At 45.2% G+C, this 19,467-nt stretch overlaps 1 protein-coding gene across 4 annotated transcripts in view; it reads left to right on the top strand.

The window, feature by feature from the left end:
- TNFAIP8 (TNF alpha induced protein 8) overlaps positions 1–19,467 on the top strand; it is a 137,509-nt gene that overhangs the window by 54,206 nt on the left and 63,836 nt on the right. Inside the window, exon 1 of one of the 4 annotated variants that reach the window (XM_043912300.1) lies at positions 6,368–6,480. The exons of 2 other annotated variants lie outside the window; for them this stretch is intronic. Coding sequence is in view for 1 of the 2 variants with exons in the window: in XM_043912297.1 (XP_043768232.1) it covers positions 14,490–14,502 (13 nt within the window). In the remaining variant the exon portion in view is untranslated. Of the gene's footprint in view, positions 1–6,367; positions 6,481–14,036; positions 14,503–19,467 lie in introns of those variants that run through there. One more of the 4 variants, XM_043912297.1, reaches the window with a different exon arrangement.

Raw genomic sequence — 19,467 nt, 5'->3', positions numbered from 1 at the left:
TAATTTGTATATCTATGGGTGTAACTTTGACTGCAGTATGTTTGCCTACAATTTCATCATATTAAAGAACAACTGGGTTGATTGGTAGCCCCTGTGTAGATATTTCCTAAAATGGGGACCTGTTTGTCAATACATATAAAAAGAATTGATTTGGTTTGGGAGTATGGGAATAAGAGAGTGGAGCAAGAATTAGTCGTTTCCCAATGTTTGAAAGACATAGAGGAGGAATTAGACATGTTCTTTGTGTCCTGAACATGTGGAACCAGAACCAGTGGATTGACATGCAGGAGAATAGCTTCTGGCTCAGTTCAAGGAGTGTCCAAAAATAGCATGAACCATGGAGTTGTGAGGTATAAGATGGTTAAGTGAAGAGGGGTAGAAAGTCCCTTACAATGGAGGTTGTGAAGAAGACCATGAATGGGAAAGGAAGCGGGGGATTTCAGCTGTGGATTAGTAGTGGACTTTGGATAGGATGATCTTTAAGTCCCATTCCTGTCTAGTCATTCTGTGATTTTTGGACATATTACCTCCCCTGAGTAGTGAAAAATGAAGACACCTGGCGTTTGAAGGGGAATTTCAGATTCAGGGTCCTATTATTAATGGCTTTTTTTCTCCACTTTGTGCAAGTCCTCCTGCAACTAACCCCCTCTTGTACAACATCCTTTTCTTTCTCCATGTGGGAACAATCCTCATCAGTATCAGAATATGCCTTTTTGTCACTCATCTTAAAAAGCAGATGAAAGCAAATGACGCAGAGAAGAATGCACTTGTGCCAAAAATGTTAGCACATTGAGACTCAGGAAAACAAATGAAACGAAACTTCCTCAATCTGAAGTAACCTTCTAACTGTCACCCTACTTCTCTGCTCTGGGTTCCAGTGGAACTTTCCCATGGAAGTATCTCCGCATGTAATCTCCCCTTCTTACTGCCCTCTTCACCGTTCCCCTCCTCCAAAACTGCTCCTGTTAAGGTCAGCAGAGACCTCTATTTTTTTTTTGGCAGGGGATAGATCACACCACATGGATTATGGGATCTTAGTTCCCCCAACCTTGGGATGTATCCCGCGTACCCTGCATTGGAAATGCAAAGTCTTAACCCCTGGACCACCAAAGAAGTTCCAGAAACCTCTGTTTTAATGAACCCTGTGGCCGCTTCTTCATCCCTTCCACCCTCAGCCTCAGCAGATTCAGCATCCTTCATCCCTCCCTCTTCCTAGAACACTTTCTAGACTTGCTTCCCAGGCATCACAACCACGTTTTCTCCTACCTCCTTAACTTCTCCTTCCAAAGACCTTTGCTGTCCTCACACTCTCTGGGCAGTGCTTCTTTACCTGACGTGGGTAGAAAAGTGAAAGAAGGGCCAGGTCTCACTCAAGTCTGATTAACTTAGAATCTCTGGGGAAGACTCATGGGCATCAGTTGTTTTTTTTTTTTTATTAATTTTATTGAAATATAATTGATTTTACAATGGTGTGTTAGTTTCTGCAAGGTGATTCAGTTTGGATTCTGAATCACTGCATATTTGGAAGAGAAATGAACAGGACAGGCTGTTGGACTAGCTGTGGAATGATGAGGGGGTCAAGATGCCACCTAAGCTTTTAGCCTGAAAGTTCAGTATACAAATATGCCAACAAAGAAGGACAAAGCCAGGGGAAGAGAAGGTTTGGGTTAGAAGAATGGCTGTGGGATCAAGCCATTTTTCGGGTTCTTTTCCTTATATTATAAGATATTGAATATAGTTCCCTGTACTATTCAATAGGTCCTTGTTGGTTATCTCTTTTATATATGTTGTTGTTCAGTTGCTCAGCCATGTCCAACACTTTGTGACCCCATGGACTGCAGCACCCCAGGCTTCCCTGTCCTTCAACCATCTCCCAGAGCTTGCTCAAACTCTTGTCCATTGAATCAGTGATGCCATCCAACCATCTCATCCTCTGTCATCCCCTTCTCCTCCTGCCCTCAATCCTTCCTAGCGTCAGGGTCTTTTCCAGTGAGTCGGCTCTTCACATCAGGTAGCCAGAGTATTTGGAGCTTCAGCTTCAGCATCAGTCCTTCCAGTGAATATTCAGGGTTGATTTCCTTTACAATTGACTGGTTTGATCTCCTTGCTGTCCAAAGGACTCTTAAAGAGTTTGCCAGCACCACAGTTCGAAGGCATCAATCCTTCGGCATTCAGCCTTATTTATTGTCCAGCTCTCTTATCCGTACCTGACTGCTGGAAAAATCGTATCTTTGACTCTATGGACCTTTTTTGGCAAAGTAATGTCTCTACTTTTTAATACACTGTCTTGGTTTGTCATAGCTTTTCTTCCAAGGAGCAAGCGTCTTTTAATTTCATGGCTGCAGTCACCATCCACAGTGATTTTGGAGCCCAAGAAAATAAAGTCTGTCACTGTTTCCATTGTTTCCCCATCTATTTGCCATGAAGTGATGGGACTGGATGCCATGATCTTTGTTTTTGGAATGTTGAGTTTTAAGCCAGCTTTTTCACTCTCCTCTTTCACCTTCGCCAAGAGGCTCTTCAATTCCTCTTCACTTTCTGCCATAAGGGTAGTGTCATCTGCATATCTGAGGTTATTGATATTTCTCCCGGCAATCTTGATTCCAGCTTGTGCTTCTTCCAGCCCAGTGTTTCTTCATGATGTACTCTGCATATCAGTTAAATTAGCAGCGTGACAGTATTCAGCCTTGACGTACTCCTTTCTCAATTTGGAACCAGTCTGTCGTTCCTTGTCTGGTTCTAACTGTTGCTTCTTTACTTGCATGCAGATTTTGCAGGAGGCAGGTAAGGTGGTCTGGTATTCCCATCTCTTGAAGAATTTCCCACAGTTTGTTGTGATCTACACAGTCAAAGGCTTTAACGTAGTCAATGAAGCAGAAGTAGATGTTTTTCTGGAACTCTCTTGTTTTTTCTATGATCCAGCAGATGTTGGCAATTTGATCTCTAGTTCCTCTGCCATTTCTAAATCCAGCTTGTACATCTGGAAGTCCTCTGTTCATACACTGTTGAAGTGTAGCTTGAAGGATTTTGAGCATTACTTTGCTAACATGTGAAATAAGTGCAATTGTGTGGTAGATTGGATATTCTTTGGCATTGCCCTTTTTTGGGATTTTGGAATGAAAAGCATATAGTAGTGGGTCTATTTTAATTCCAAACTCCTGATTTATCCCTGCCCCTCCTTTCCCCTTTGATAACCATAAGTTGGTTCTCTAAGTCTGTGAGTCAGATTTCTGTTTTATAAGTTCATTTGTATCATTTTTTAAAGTTCCACATATAAGTGATATTATATGAAATTTGTCTTTTCTATGTCTGACTTCACTTAGGATGATAAACTCTAAGCCCATCCACATTGATGTAAATGGCACTATTTCATTCTTTTTAATGGCTGAGTAATATTCCATTGTATATACGTGCCACATTGTCTTTATAGGAATAGACATCTTGATTCCACACTCATTCTTCTAAGCAAACTTCTCCTCCCCTGGCTTTGTTCTTCTCTGTCAGCATATTTGTATACTGCGCTTTTGAGCTAAAAGCTTAGGTGGCATCTTGACCCCTCACCATTCCACAGCTAGTCCAGCAGCCAGTCCCATTCGTTTCTCTTGCAAACACGCACATCTCAGCCCTCTCGCCTTCCCCGGCCACCACTGTTTCCCATCTGGATGGCCTCAGCGGCCTCCATGCCTCCTGCTGCACCCCTTGCCCCATCTGCGTCGCAGGTCACCTGAGTACTCTCAGAAAACCCAGCAGGCTGTGTCCCTGCCTTGCTCTAAACCCCCCTGTGCCTTCCCGTCACAAGCAGTGAAGTCCACCCTCCTTGCCCTGAGCCCTGGGGCTCCCTGACCTGGCCCCCGGCCCCACTCTCCAATGTCATCTCTTACCATCCCCACTCCTCCTCTCCTGTTGGCCCACATTTCCATGCTGGTTCCTCAGACTTTCCAGACTTGACCCTGCCTCAGAGCCCTTGCACCCACTGTAAATACTTCTGACAGACCAACAGAGTGCTACCTGCGTAACTTCATGTTTTGTGACTTCTCTGACCTTTGGCCCCTTTTCCAGCCCCTGATCAGGTCACCCTGGCTAATGTCCAGGATCTCCTGCCCTGTTTATCTCAGAACCTTCTTTCTTCTGCCTCCTCCTGTTTAGCCCCTGCCTGCTCACAGCCGACTCCAGAAATATCAAGGGTGGGGAAGAAGGGGAGCAGCAACTGGCATTTTAATGATGGGTGCACAGCCACCATTCACTTCCTTCTTGACTGCTCAGTGCAGATCCCTACTGCTCTTGTTTTCTTCTTCTTCTTTTTTTTTTTTTTTTGTATTGGAGGATAATGGCTTTACAATGTTGTGGTGGTCTCTGCCGTACATCAACACGAATCAGTCATGATTATATATGCCAAGTGAAATAAGTCAGAAAGAGGAAAGTGAATATCACATATTAATGCATACATATGGAATCTAGAAAATTAGTACTGATGAACCTATTTACAGAGAAGTGGAAAGATGCAGGCATAGAGAATGGTCTGCTGGACCCACTGCTCCTGTTTTCTATATGCAGTCCTCTCTTTGACCATCCACCATTCCTTCTCTTCTGTCTGTCCCTTCTCAGTCTCCACTGCAGGCTCCTTCCTCTTCTTTGTCTGTCCCTTAAATGTCAGTGTTTCTTAGGGTTTTGTCTGGGTTCTCTGCTGTCCTCTCTTTTTTTTGGCCATGCCATGCAGCATGTGGGACCTTAGTTCCCCAACCAGGGATTGAACCCATGCCCCCTGCAGTGGAAGCGTGGGGTTTTGACCAGTGGACCACCAGGGAAGTCCCTCTGTGCCCTGCTTATTCCACTCTTTCCCTTGATGACCCCATCCATTCCTGGGATATCAGAATCTCTACGTGGTAATGACTGTCAAAGGTATATTTCAAGCCTAGCCTAGACTTGTCTGCCCAGTTGTAAAGTGTTTATCAATCCTTAGACATCTCACAGGCAACTCAAATGTGATGGGAAGTCAGCTGAATTTACCTTCTCTTTGCATTTTCCCCTCAGTAGTGATCTAAACGAGGGCATCCTCCTCTATGTCAGTCAATTGCCAATATTACCGGTTCTCCCACTCAGTAGCTGTAGAAGCTGTACGCTGCCTGTCCCAGCCTACTGCCACCAACCTGAGACCAGGGCGCCACTGTCATCTCTTACCTGGATTCCTTCAAGCACACTTGACATGCCACATGCCCCCGCCTCCGTACCAGTCTGACTTCCTGTGCTCCTATTGGTCTTTACAAAATAGCCACCTGATTGTGTCATCCCCTGCTTAAGATGCCTAATTAGAGTTTTGAGAAAGTCTAAATTTTTACATAGGTCTTATAAGATCCTTAATAACCTGTTCTCAAACTGATCGTGGCTGTTAGAATATCTTGGAAGTAATTGTCTCCTTTCCTTTCCGCTCATCCCCCCTCCACAGTACTTCATTTACCTCCTCTGGCCCCTTTGTTTATTATTCATTCTAGGGGCTACTGGGGGCACAGGAAGGCTTCAATAAATATTTGTTGAATGAATGTGGGAAGACAGAGGCCCTGGATAGTAACTGTCAGTGTCCTCCATCTCTGATTTAATTTTTCTTAAAATTTTTAAGGTTTCCAGAGTAAAAAAAAAAAAAAATCTGCTTTCATGTACAATCCCATGTATATATTTCCCTCAGCTCTGTGGCTTCCAGGGGATTATTAAAAACAGAACTAAAAGAAGTATGTGGGATTCTGCTAGCAAATCATTTTCAACCTATGCTCTTTGAGTGGCCGTTAAGTGCTGAGCTTAGAAGGCTGCCAAACAGGACAGCGAACCAAACCACCTCTGTGACCCAGGGGCCAGCAGGGAGGCACGCTGGCTGAATGGGCCTTTGCGGTGAACGTTTTTCACCTTGGGCATTCCTAAGCTGGCATCAAAATACCTGAGACTTGTTGGCACTTGTCTGAATCGTTTATTACATTTTCAAACCTGTTTGGGAAGAAAGCTTACACACCACGATGTGTTTGGGGCTTGCACAGTAAATCTTATTTAAAAGAAAGAGACAAAAACGTAATCACGTTTAACCTGTAATAATATAAATGAGAGTGTTTGACTCAGTTGTAGTGAATCTCAGGAAGAATGGGGAAAGGCTCTTCCCTTAGAAGGTCCAGGTTGGCATTTCAGACTTCAGCCCCAGGGCTGGGAGCTGCCAGGCAAGCTTTCCAGGTCTCCATCCTGTCAGAACACCTGTCTCCAACTTCTTCGCTGTGAGGACCAGAGGGGCCTGACAGTCAGGGCTGAGTCAGAGGGATCAGCGAGAAAGGAATGACACGCTTCCTGCCTGAAGTTCTAGGGAGTTTTGTTTTGTTGTTTTGTTTTTCTGTTTTGCTCTGGAGATTCCCTAAAAAGACAGAAGACTGCCCTGGCCATCTCTGGATCAGTAGCCTTTGTTATTTACAGGAAATCTACTCTGCTATACCTTCTTGTTACTAACAGGTTTGGGTGTTTTTGTTTAATAATTTTGTTTATTTATTTATGGCAATGCTGGGTCTTCATTGCTGCGCTGACTTTTCTCTAGTTGCGGTGTATGGGCTTCTCATTGCAGAGACTTCTCTTGTTGTGGAGCTCAGGGCGCACAGGCTTCATCAGCTGTGGCCCGCAGGCTCAGTAGTTGAGGCTTCCGGACTCTAGAGCTGAGGCTCAGTAGTTGTGGCACACAAACTTAGTCACTCCACAACATGTGGGATCTCCCTAGATCAGGGATTGAACCTGTGTCTCCTGCATTGGGAGGTGGATTCTTTACCACTGAGCCGCCAGGGACGTCCCACTAACAGGTTTTTGAAAACCTTTTCCCCCTTATAACAAAAGCATCACATGGTAGTGTAGTATATTTACCAATTATAATTTGACAAAAAAGTGAAAAACGACAAAAAAAATAAAAAGTTACTCCTTAACTTCAGCACTCAGAAGAAAATATTTTGTGACTGTAACTCCAGGTTGGTTTCTGTATGCCTATAGTTTTCTCTATAAAAATTGTATAGTAGTTCATATGCTTTCTTTTATATATTGCTTTGTAGCCTTTGTGAATAGTTTGCATGTTGTTAATTACTCTCCAAAATCGTTTTTAAAGACCGTATTATGTGCCATTATATAGCTATGCCATAATTCACTTCACCAATCTCCCATTTGGATAGGTGAACTGTTTTTAATCTTTACCACTGTCATGACATCGCACAACTGCCTTGCTTTTAGCAGCTGTCCACACTTGTCTCTGTTTCACTGGATGTGTTCCTGGAAGTGGTTCAAAGGACATGTGGAGTTTGAAGGTTTTGATCTTTATTGCCACTTTGCCTTCCAGACATTTGTCCTGCTTTCCATTCCCAGCACGTCACAGAAACTTCTGACCGTGCTCTGTACGGCCTGACCTCCGTGGGCCTTTCCCTGACTCCCAGCAGCTTGTTCCTTGTGCATCCATCCTGGCCCCCTCTCCTCTCCTCTCCCTGGAGCGGGCCAAGCTTGTCCTGTCTCAGCCTGGAGTGCCTGTCTTCTTGCTGCTTTTCCTGTTCTTCTGGCGCTTGGCCTCCGAGGCCACCTCTGCCAGCACAGTCGCCATCAGAACCTCCTGTTCATTTCCATCCCAGCTCCTCTTGAAATCTGCCCTTTGGTTATTCATGTGTTTACTTGACTGCCACATCTTGTGTTTTATTTCCCACAATAAGCCCAGCACCTCAGTCGGTACCTGATGTTCAGTAGGTTCTGAATAAATGCGAGTTGATTTTCTTGAATGAATGAAGCAATCTCCTTGTCACCTAGGAATGTGCAGTGTCATGGGATGATGAGACGTGTATAACAGTGCCTCTCCCTTAGAGCAAAATGGGCTAAAGGTTGTAAGGAAGCTTCCAAGTCGCATAGGGAGACAGAGGAAGAGGAGCTGGCTTCAGGCATCGTAATGGGCTTCCTGGTGGCTCAGTGGTAACAAATCCGCCTGCAGTGCAGGAGATGCAGGTTCAATCCCTGGGTTGGGAAGATCCGCTGGAGGAGGAGATGGCAACCCATTCCAGTATTCTTGCCTGGGAAATCCTGTGGACAGAGGAGCCTGGCGAGCTACAATCAGCGGGGTCACAAAGAGTCAGACACGACTTAGCAACTAAACAACAGCAACACAGGCATCATAATGGCCTTGTGTGAACGGAGCCTTGGGAGACTGGCAGTATTTTGTAGCTGATGATGGTGGAATGGACCCCAGAAAGTGGGTGACCAGGGACCCAGAAGTACAACAGTGCTAAGCTGGTGGGGGCAGGGCTAATGAGCACCTTGAATCCTTTGCTGACAGTGTGGACTCTGATCCATGAGCAGCTGGGAAGTGCTGCACATTCTTCATCAGAGAGTGATGTAGTAAAGTGAAGATTTTCAACTCAATTCTAGGCACAGATGATGATGTGCTTTGAGAAGATGTGCCATGAGGGCAAGTGAGTGAAAGGAGCAGGAAGCTGAGGCCTGAGATAGGATGGGGCTTTGGGGTTGAGTCAAAGGAAGGCAGAGGCACTCTGCAAGGGTGGGGAGACGTGGGAGCTTGGTGCCTGGAAGGGGCAGAGGGAGGCCCATGATGACTCTGAGGCTTCAACTCTGAGTGGCTGGTGGGAAGATGAGATATGCAGTGCAGAAGGGAAGCTCTTTGGGGATGAACCATATGAATTTTTTTCTAGCCCATCCTTTTACTGTATCAGGGGGCATTTTCTGGATGAAACTAGCCCACGTGCCCTCCTTTGACCTGGAAGACTTTGGGTGATGAGAGGCTCGAGGTGGGGAGACAGAAATGCAGCACAGGACAGGAAACTCCGGGCTCCTGTGGCCACTCCTTATCTGGAAGAATAGGACCGCTTAGTGGGACAGGAATACAGGGCTCTCACATCTCTCCAGGGCTGAGAGGTGGTGTGCTTGGCAGTGTCGGCTCCTCAGTCACTGTGTGGCGGGAGCTTGTTTGCTGTCAGCCTGCCATTCAGTCAGTTTGCTCAGTTGTGAGACCGAGGAGGATGGGGCGGAAGACAAGCGCTGACTTCTGTCCGCCTGAGCGCGGGGCTCTGGGTACCGATGGGATGAGGCCCCGAACTGGGTGATCGTCCTTCCCCTGCAAATGGTCAAAACTGGTGAGTGCACATGTTTCCTGCAGGCCAACAATCAAGGAGAAACCTTGCTCAAGACAGGGTGTAATTCCTGATGGCTCACTAAACTGAAACATTTCTGAAAGTTGCGTTTTTTTCTTTTAGTATAGGTTTCGAAGTAACTACGTGGGTAAAACTACAGAATGACAAAGCTCACTGTCATCTAAAGGGGGATAGAAAGTAGAACTGCTTTAATGGTCTTCTCTGGAAAGCTGTCTTTTCAAGAAAACATCTTCTGCCACCTTGAATGCACAGGTTTTAACAAAATCCAAATGAGAATGGGAGCAGCACAGATGGAAAGACAGCAGAACTTGGTGAAGGAGAGACTGTCCAAAGCAAGAAAGGAATCAGCGATGACTGAGAGATGATGGGATCCAGAGAGGTTAAACCAGAGAGGAAAATGATCAAGTTTGGTGACAGAAGGAGATGAGAAATTCAAATTGGGCAATACCGTGTGTTGCATATTCACAAGAAATTCTTGAAATTTATAGAGAAATTTACTCTACCATTGGAGAGTTTTTCTTGGCAAATTTAGAGTTTAATTAGTTGAGTATTTTATTATGAGGGCTCATGTTCAGTTTCACACGAAGGCTTGCAGTGCAAGAATGCTATAAAATGTCAAGACTCTGTTTATCCTCAGCTCAGCAGAAAATAAACCACGGTCAAGTGCCAGCATATTTATTGCAACAGGCACTCAGTGTTTCTGTGCTTCGTAAAGTCTGCTTTAGTGTTTTCGTTGGTGGTGTGAGTATGAAGGGAGATTTGAACCTCCTAGAACGACAGACGTAAATGCTCATTCTAGAGTCCGAAGATCTGGTTGTTGACATCACTGTACTGGCAGCTGGCAGTTTATTTATTCATTTGTTTGTTTGCCTGCTTCCGAGTAACATTTTATAAAACTTATACTTGAAACTTAGAAACACTATGTGATAGAAAAATCTGCCTTCGTACACTTATTTTTTTTATGCAGCCCATTATGGGGAGGCTGTGAAGGGCAATCAGTGTGAGGATGGACTTGAGAAATCTGCCTCCCAACCCTCCTGCCTTGTCCCTGAGGCCAGCGCTGGCCCGCAGCAGCTGCAGTTCACATTGGTGAACTCACTGCTCTGCCTGGCCTTAAAAGGTGGGTTGCCAGGTGTTCTCTTTATTTTCTAGACAGTCCCCTATATGTGCTTTCTGGTGAACCATAACACCTTTCATGATATATGACAAGAAAAAAGCCAACCAATTTGGAATAAGAGATCCTGTGTACCCGTGCTGGCCTTGCGCTGAGCAAGTATGTTACATTTATGGAGCTTGGTTTCCTCAGCTACAATTCAGGGATCACGGTGCCCACCTCCCAGGGTTTCAGGGAGAGCGAGCGAACGCAGGGAAGTCACACACGCTGCTCGGCATCTGGTAGGGTTTCTCTGCTCTCCTCCAGGCATGAAGCATGCGCTCCTGTTGGCACAAGCCTTTTCAGGTAAGCGGTGACTGTTCGCTGTCTCTGTGATAGCATTCAGAAAGTGCTTCTGGAGCACTTTACCAACTCAGGCCCTGGAATGATCTCCACTCAACCTGCCTTCTTCCCTCGCCAATGACTCCTTCCTCCTGGAAGAAGAGCCGAGGGACAAAGGGAATCAAGTCGCGTCAAAGAGGAGGCCCTGTTTGTGGCACTGGTTTTAGGGAGGCCATTGAGAGGGCTGCAGTGGCAGGAATAAGACTGAAAAGGAGGGTCTAGATAGGATTGATGGTAAGAGGGGAGGGTTGAATGAAAAGAAGATAGCAGTACTCTTGGCAATCACCAGATCATGCCCTATGGACTAGGGAGCAGATTGGGAATGCCAAGGCATGAAGGTCAAGGTGTTTCACAGACATTTCCAGTTCTGTCCTGGAGCCTATAGTGTCTGTTGAAATAAACAAATGGTGCACATTTTCATGCAGCCATAAATTGCGTTATCTTTGTGGTGATTTTGTCGAATATACTGCTGATAAGGATGTGGGTGGCCATAGAGGAAATGTCTTTCTTGGGGTTTGTAATAAGCAGTCATTGAAACTAGGCCAGAGAGAGCGCCTGTGTTTGGAGATGGTTCTGGGTCTCATGGCTTCTCTCCTGCCCCAGCTTGCAGGGCCTTGTCGAATAATCTGCTTAACCTCTTTGAAATTGTGCTTGTCACCTGGTTTCCCTGGGTGTGGGGACAGTGAAATGATTGAAGTGATAGTGCCTTGCTGTGAGATACCCAGATAACGTGGAGAGCGTGTGCACTCAAGAGGAGTAGCTGGTTTTCTGAAAGCCCCTGTCATGTGGTTGCAGATAGATGGAGGAGAAATACGAGATACGACACACCCAGACTTCCCTAATGAAACGGCTTATGTATTGTCACTGCGAAGCTCCGGGGTGCGTCCATCACCAGCAATGCCACTCACACTCCTGGGGTGGGGCCTGGGGGTGTTGGGGTGCTGTGCAGTACCATGCTTCAGCTGCAGAGCTGAGCTCACCAGAAAGAGATAGAGAGCCACGCCTGCATCTGAGCACCAGTCGCCTTTGTAAGGCTGGATTGGACAGGTTCCTCCGCTGCCAAGCCGTCATGCTGTTTCTAGGGCTAGAAGTCGCGGCTTCTTCCTCTTTTCCTGTCTCAGAGCAAGGATGATGCTCCGGCGTTGGGTATCTGTCACAACTGTCGACCCTTAAATCTGTCGAGAACGTCCTGATTTCCTAGTTAAAGTCCTAGAGAAGCATAGGAAGAGCTGCTTTCATATCTCCAAAGGCGACTGAAGTGAGTTAGATACGTTACATAAGGCTGTTCTCTGAATTTGGACTGCTCTACAAGCTCCCTGTCTTTAGCCTCTGTCTATAATTCTTCTTTCTTCCCAAATGAAGTTGGATGTAGGATGAGTAGAATTTAAAATTATAACTGCTGGGACTGCTTAAAACAGGCAAACTTTTAATAGCTTTGAACGTGTAAGACCTGGGCATTCTGGTCTCAGAGGAAGAGGAAGAGGAGGTCTTCCTCTAAAAGAGGAAGGAGGTCTCCCGACTTCCTGCCTTCTCTGTAGCCCATCCAGATGTGCTACTTTCTTTTTGACTGCACCGTAGGGCTTGCATGATCTTAGTTCCCTGACCAGGGATCGATCCCCTGGCCCCAGCAGTGAGAGTGTCGAGTCCTAACCACCGAACCTCCAGGGGATTCCCTAGCTGTTTATTCCGTTACTTTATATTCTCCTGTTGTTGGAGTGCTCTTTCCAAAATCAGGGATTGGTCTCTGGCTGTGGAGGTGCCCAGCTGATGCACGAGACTCTAATGCTTGCAGCCCCCTCTGCCCTTGCCTCTCACAGTAGGGCCGCATCACTGCCTTGGTCCCTGTGTTTGGAGCCCAGGCTTGGGCTGTGGGGCCATGCTGGCCGCTGTTTTCTGTGATGCTCTGCGGTTTTCCCTCCTGCTGTCCCTGCCGGCGGCTGCACCCTGCTGCCCCATCCTCTCCCCGCGGCAGTGGACAGACTGGTTCCTGGTAGCCACCTAGACATGCAGCTACCACCGAGGCCACATTGCAAGGGAATGTGAGAGCCTGGCTCCTGTGTTTAGATATAGCATTTCTGTTCTTTACATTTGGTAATTTACCCTTAGACTTGACAGTGAATCAGAGTTTGGGAAGTCTTTATGATTTAGAACCCTAAGTTTCCAGGAGGAGTTTTCTCTTGGCATCTTTGACCCTTAATCCCTGTTGAAGTTGTCATAGCATCAAGGGTCCAGTCAGAATTTGGAGAACTAACACAAAGGAACACAAAAGGGTGTTTTCTAAAGTATAAACTTCAAACCTCTGTGAGTTAGTCACATGATAATGCAGGCTACCAAGAAATGTGTAATATGTTTGTCAGTTGGTGTTGAATTGGTATTTTTTTCCGCCTCCTCCCTGAATTAATAGTAGGCATTCAGTTTTAATTCAGGTCAACAATATAATGCTTATTGCTATTCTAGCAGTGATTATGTGTCAGACAATATGTTATTTGCATCACATGGTTCTTTTTACGTCTTGATAGCTGTTCTGTGAGGTAGACGATATTATTCTCATTGGACAGAGAGCAAAATTGTTCAGAAGGTGAAGTAACTTGCAAGTCTACAAAACTAGGAAGTGGCGTGGCTGAAATTTGAACCTGACCTAGCAGACTCTAAAGCATTTGTCCATTGCCTTCCACTTGGTATGGTTCCTGCTGTGTGCAGAAACAGGCTCAAAGCAGAGTTTATTGCTGCAGAAGATAAGAATAAAGTCAAGAAACTTACCATGGAGTTGAAGATAAGATAGATCACCATAGATCACATAAGGACAGCTGTGAGAAGATCCCAGAAAGGAAGCTCAGTTTAGGTGCTGTGGGGATTAAAGGAGGAGGCTGAGATCCCAACACCCATTTGGGATCTTTAGGAAAAGGATTCACAGAGAAGGTGCATGTGAAGTGGGTCTTGTGGGACTGGCCAAACCTTGCCTGGGGGGATGGATGAGGGAAAGACTTGTGGGTGATGATAACTGTCAAATGCCCAGGTTAATAAATAAGCTTCTAAACAGACTCTTAGAACGTACATGTGCCTGTATCTCTATGTATGTACCTGTGCGTATTGCATGCGCATGGATGCTGGCATACATACAGTCGTTATAAAGACCTTCTATTCTCTTCAAAAGCAAAAGGCTAACGATTTTAAGTGGCAAAGTTGTCCGAACTCTGTTCTCTAGCTCTCCTGAGAACCGGAACACCTTTAAGCAACACTTACTATTAATAGACATTCATGTTTATACAGGCCAGGTAGGAATGAGTTGTTTTTGAGTTTTTTCCGGGCATCTATGATTAGGGCTGCTCCCCCCCCCCTTTTTTTTTTAAGTATCTGCTCCTCTTTTCTAGCATGTGGAAACATTAGACTTCCTGCTTCTGCTTGATTTTGAAACTATCTCCTGTCCTCCTATCACAGGTAATCCCTGTGTCTCTGTGTAGTTGTAGTTTACGGGTAGCAAGTACAGGCAGCAACCAGTCCGTCCCTGCTGTGGACGTGAAGACCTCTCTGGATTCACAAGGAAAAGCTACACAATGCGTTCCACTACAGGTGACGAAACCCGGCTTCCAGAATAACAAGCAAGACAACTTTTACATGACTGTTGTTGACCAGTCCCTTCCGTGCATTGGTTTGGTATGCTATGGTTGGTTTTTTGAAAGGATTGGACAAATTCTTTGAATTATTCTCAGGGAGGACTGACTCCCTGAAGGCAGTACAGATGCCGTGCGTGGGAAAGACATCGGCAGAGTGGCTATGTATGTTCCTCTGATCTATGTGACTGCTGAGACTCTGGGAAGCTGTCCTTCTGATTGATACGGGGGAAAATGCCGAAACTAGGTGAGTTAAAAAGTGCCCAGACTAATTTGGTTGTAACACCTTTGTCGGAATCTGGCAGGATGTTCGGATGACTAAGCACCATGGTGTTGCTGTCGACAGGGAAGTAACCTTTGGTCACAGCTTTCAAGTGGTTGTGTTCAGAAAAATCACTCCTTTTCTTTTGCAAGGACTCTGGGTGTGGAGGAGCGTCAGGAGGCTAAGGGCTGTTTGAGGACTGTGGGTGGAAAAGGTGGCATCTGGAGTTTGCGTGTAGACAGTTTTCATCTCTAAACGGATGAAGGATTGAAATGCTTTAGAAATGGGGCTCTGAACCGATGGAGAACTTTTGCACATGAAGTTTCTCCTTCTCACCGTTTCTGTGTGTTTGCTGACTCTCAGACGTCTCTGGATCCCAGTCATCTGATACTGGCAGGAACACCTTGCAGAGACCTGCAAACCCAATGGTGTTTATTTGTGTTCTCCCATTATGTAGGGGTTTGGCAGAATATTGACACTGCCATTTCCTCTAACAGCCAGTAAACAACTGGAACTCACAAACAAGGCCTTTTGTACTTTAAAATACACCTTAGGCTTGTTTTTAGCCTTACTTAATACTTCTACAAGTAGACTTCATTTTATTTTTCTGGTAGATTGGGAAACTTTTTAAGGATTGAAATACAGAGAGCATTTCAAAATAGCTTTAAAAGTTATGTTGGTATTTACACACTCTTGTTCAAGTCTATACATCATATTTTGTTGAGGTTTATCTGAAATTTTTTGGCTCAGAAGACTTTCTAGACCTTAAATTGAATACTAGGAAGGAATTCAAACTTGGAAGACATAGATGAATGTTAATATATCTAGTTTCTTGACCCATGAATTGAACCTCTGGCAGCCATGCTATTTCATAGAGCCATGACTACCCCTGTTATATGGAGTGTGTTCACCTGCAGATCATATATGTCAAATGTACATTTGCCTTCCAGATGCCCAGAGCTGTGCATGTGATTCTCTGTCAACTTTATATATGTATATACACACATTCTATCCAGTATATAAAAATGGTTATGTATCTGACTATATCACAGTGCATATATACAGTTGGAATCAGAGCCAGGCTTGGTTGGGAAAGTTTTGTGGGAGAAGTGAGGGGTTTTTTTTTTTTTTTGGAAGGGGAAGTTGGGCTACATAATATATTAATACTTTGGCAAAAAGAAGCAGACGTAACGATTCCAAGGCTGGAGCTAAATGCATTCATGATTAAGCATGAACCATTTAGGAGAAGATTGTGAATTACTGGTTGAAAATAGCCAGGCTAAAAAGTGAAGAGGCGGCAAGGAGATAAGTGTGGAAGAGAACAGGAGGGGATGTGTGGGAGCTTCTGTAGCCCATGTGGCTGGTAAATGTCAGCGTTGGATACCAGCACCCCAGACCACGCTGCCATCTAGTGGAACTGGCTGAAATTACTGCCTCTCCTCACTGCCGGTTAAATTAGCAGGGTGATTTCTTGACCGCAGAGAAGCTCATTTTTCTTCCCCCTGGGGATTTTAGGTGAAAAATTCGAGAAAGGAGATGGATACCAGTATGCTCCCTCAAACGGTATTAGTTTTGACTCTAGAACATGGAGCTGAGTGCCAATATAAAGAATTTCCCATAGACAACGTTTGAACGCAGTGATCTCTTTTTAAAATTAATTTTCACAGCAGTCGAGTTGCTTTACAATGTCGTGTTAGTCTCTCTGTACAGCGAAGTGAAGCAGCCATACACACACATATATCCCCTTGTTTTTGGATTTCCTTCCCGTTTAGGTCACCACAGAGCACTGAGGAGCGTTCCTTGTACTACACACTAGGTTCTCATTAGCTCTCTGCTTTATACATGATACGGCGGAGGCTGTGGTCCTGCGGAGAGTGGTGTCCATGGCCCTTCAGCTCAGAGCATGGGACGTGCAGGAAGCAGCACTTGAGAGGGTCTCCAGCTGAGTGAAAGCGCACCCATGCAGCCCTGGGCTGCTTGTTGTTTCATGTACAGGGCGACAGAGGAGAGCCCTCTGATTGCAGACACCGCAGCCCACAGACCTCAGAGCTGGCGCACAGCTGTACTCCTCCCCCCCCCCCTCCCTTCCAGCCATCTGTTCAGAAAAACTTACTAAATTTCTTTTCTGCATCAGGGACCCTTCCAGGGTCCAGGCGTACACCAGTAAACAAAGCAGAGAGAAATCCCTGCCCTTGGAGAACAGACATTCTCCTGGGAGAGACAGACAGTAAGATAAATAAGTTAAATACATAGTAGGTGGGATACTATTAAGTGCTAAGGAAGAAAAAAAAATTAAGCTCAATAGGAGGATAAAGATTGGGGGTGTGTGTAGGATTTGCAATTGTGTGTCATCACAGAGAATGTGATATTAGACTCACTTGAAAGTTGTGAGGAAGATTTATGGGTGAATATCCTGGGGAAGAGTATCCCAGACAGAGGGCAAGCATATGCAGAGGTCCTAATGGGCAGTGGGCACAGTATTCCAGAAACAGCTAGAGTGCTGATCAGGAAAAGGACAAGAGAGAAGACAGAGAGATGGTGAAGGGCCAGATTCGGTGGCATGTTGTGGACAATTAGGGGCTTCCCAGGTGTGCTAGTGGTGAAGAGTCTGCCTACCAAAGCAGGAGATGCTGGTTGGATCAGGGAGATCCTCTGGAGGAGGGCATGGCAACCCACTCCAGTATTCTTGCCTGGAGAATCCCATGGACAGAGGAGCCTGGAGGGCTTCAGTCACAAAGAGTTGGACATGACTGAACCAACTTAGCACTCAGCACTCTGTGGACAATTATAATGAATTTGACTTTCACTAGGCATAAGATGAGAAGCTGCTTGATTTAGTCTAATATTTTCATTTTATAGATGAAATTTAGGGCCAAGAAATCAAATCAGGTATCCGTGGCTATCCAGCATCATACTGCCAAAGCCAGGATGCAAGCCTGCCTCCTAACGCCCCTGCCTGCCCAGGTGGGGTGCACGGGCGCACATAGGCCCAGACTTCCAAGTGCAGTGGTCTATGAGGAAGCCAGGTACTGCTGGCTTCTCCGGCAAGTGTTTGCTTGTTCCCACAGCATGAACTACCTACCTATAGAGGACCCACAGCAAACACAAGAAAGGATCAGGCCTCTTAACTCAGAAGAGTCCTCTGCTAAAAATGCCTGAGTGTAGAGAGAAATCCTTCAGATTTTCCCAGTGGTTAAACTCAAGAATCTACAATCTTGTAAAGCTTCCCTAAATTCATTTCTAAGTAATTGGATAGAGTTAAGAGACTATTTCTGTATTCCCAAGTGTTTGATCCCAGTTCTCAGTATCACTGCTCACCATTAAAGTTAGTAAGATTGAATATCATGTTACTTAAAATGAATTTGAAAACAGGATTACCAGCTGAAGAGAGTGAATGGTTATCATCAAATACAGTCTGAGTTGAACTAATTTTGCCCAATATTCTTGCTTTGCTGTGAGCTAATTCACACCTTTCCCCTCCCTCTTCTTCTGTCTCCTTTAGATCTCATGACAGTTGTCCTCTGGACGCAGGCCAAGTCCTCTAATCACATTTTCTGATGAAGGTTGGGCTAGTGCTAAGTCTAGAGGAGAATGGCTTTGTGCTGTTGTCTGAGTCATCTTGTGTCCTTTCATCACGTGTGGCCTGTATCTTGTGCATAGAACGTAAGGTTGTGCCATCTTGTGGAGGGAACTAATTCATCCCTAACTCTGTCCCCCTTCTTTCATTTCTTTCCTTCTAAAACGAAGCTCCCATTATAGGTAGTGTGAAATTTATAGCACCATCGTATTTTGCATTTATATTTGTTTCCATAGTACTTTCTCTTTCACTTTGTCTCTCTCTTTTTGCCAAACATGGTAATTTCATATGTTCACTTGTGTGTGTTGTCTGTGAATGAGCATGCTCCTCATTTACTGCCCAGAATTTTATATGCATTATGGTTCTTCTTGTGCAAAAAAGAAACCCTAGTTTAGACTGGCTCATAACAAAGTGGATTTTTTACTAGCTACATAACTGGAATGAGATTTGATTTAGTAGTCTTGTGATGTCTAGAACCCACTATGTTTTTCCCCAATCTGCCTCCTGTGGTTGGGTCTCATCCTCAGCTGACTTCTCTCATGCTGGTTAAATGTCCGCAGCAATCCTAACTGCGTGCCCTCAATCCACTCGCCCAGAACTGGCTTTTGGAAATTCTATCAGGGTGACCTTTCCCAGAAGCCCCCAGCATATGTGTGATGTCTCGCTGACGCAAACTGAGCCAGGTGCCCGATCTTAAACCAGTTTATCAACTAAGAAATGTGCTGTGTTGATTGGTTTAGGCTTGGATTGCCTAAACCAGTCTTTTTGTGGTGAGGGGGATGGGATTACTAGACTAGGTGGAAATGGTCAGGGCTGAACCTGAGAGCTGGGGGCTGGGGTCAGTTTCTCCCTGAAACAGCATGCTGCTCCACAAGGATGGAGGGATGGAAGTAACGGCGAGTCAGCCACGGTGTCTCCTACACGGGCTTCCTTTCACTGTGTTTTTTCTTTATTCCCCGTTGCTTCTTATTTGGTGACTGACTATGGTCTAATACAGCAAATGGAGCCCTGCGTATTGGCTTACCAACCTCTTCCCCCAATGACAAATGAGATACATGCTCTCAGGGAGAACAAGGATGCAGACTCCATGAACTGTAATAGCACTGCCCGTCAGAGAGGGAAGATCTCACCCCCAGACCTGAGCAGTGAGAATAAGAACAGAGAAAACTAATTACAGGCAACCCTTCAATCTATAGTAATTATAGGCCCCCACAGGACACTGGAGTCCAATATAAATTTTTTTTAAATCAGTGTAATACACTTTTGTGCATCATGTACACGCCAATGAAAATATTTCATGGAATGCCCGTCAAAGTTACTTGCTGTTGTTACCATCTTTTAAAAAGCTGCTTGATATTTCATGATGGATATTT

This window comes from Cervus elaphus, chromosome 9 (assembly GCF_910594005.1).
Source record: "Cervus elaphus chromosome 9, mCerEla1.1, whole genome shotgun sequence".
Taxonomy (NCBI): Eukaryota; Metazoa; Chordata; class Mammalia; order Artiodactyla; family Cervidae; genus Cervus; species Cervus elaphus.
Note: the sequence above shows the minus strand (reverse complement) of the source record. Positions and strands in the feature narration are given on the sequence as shown.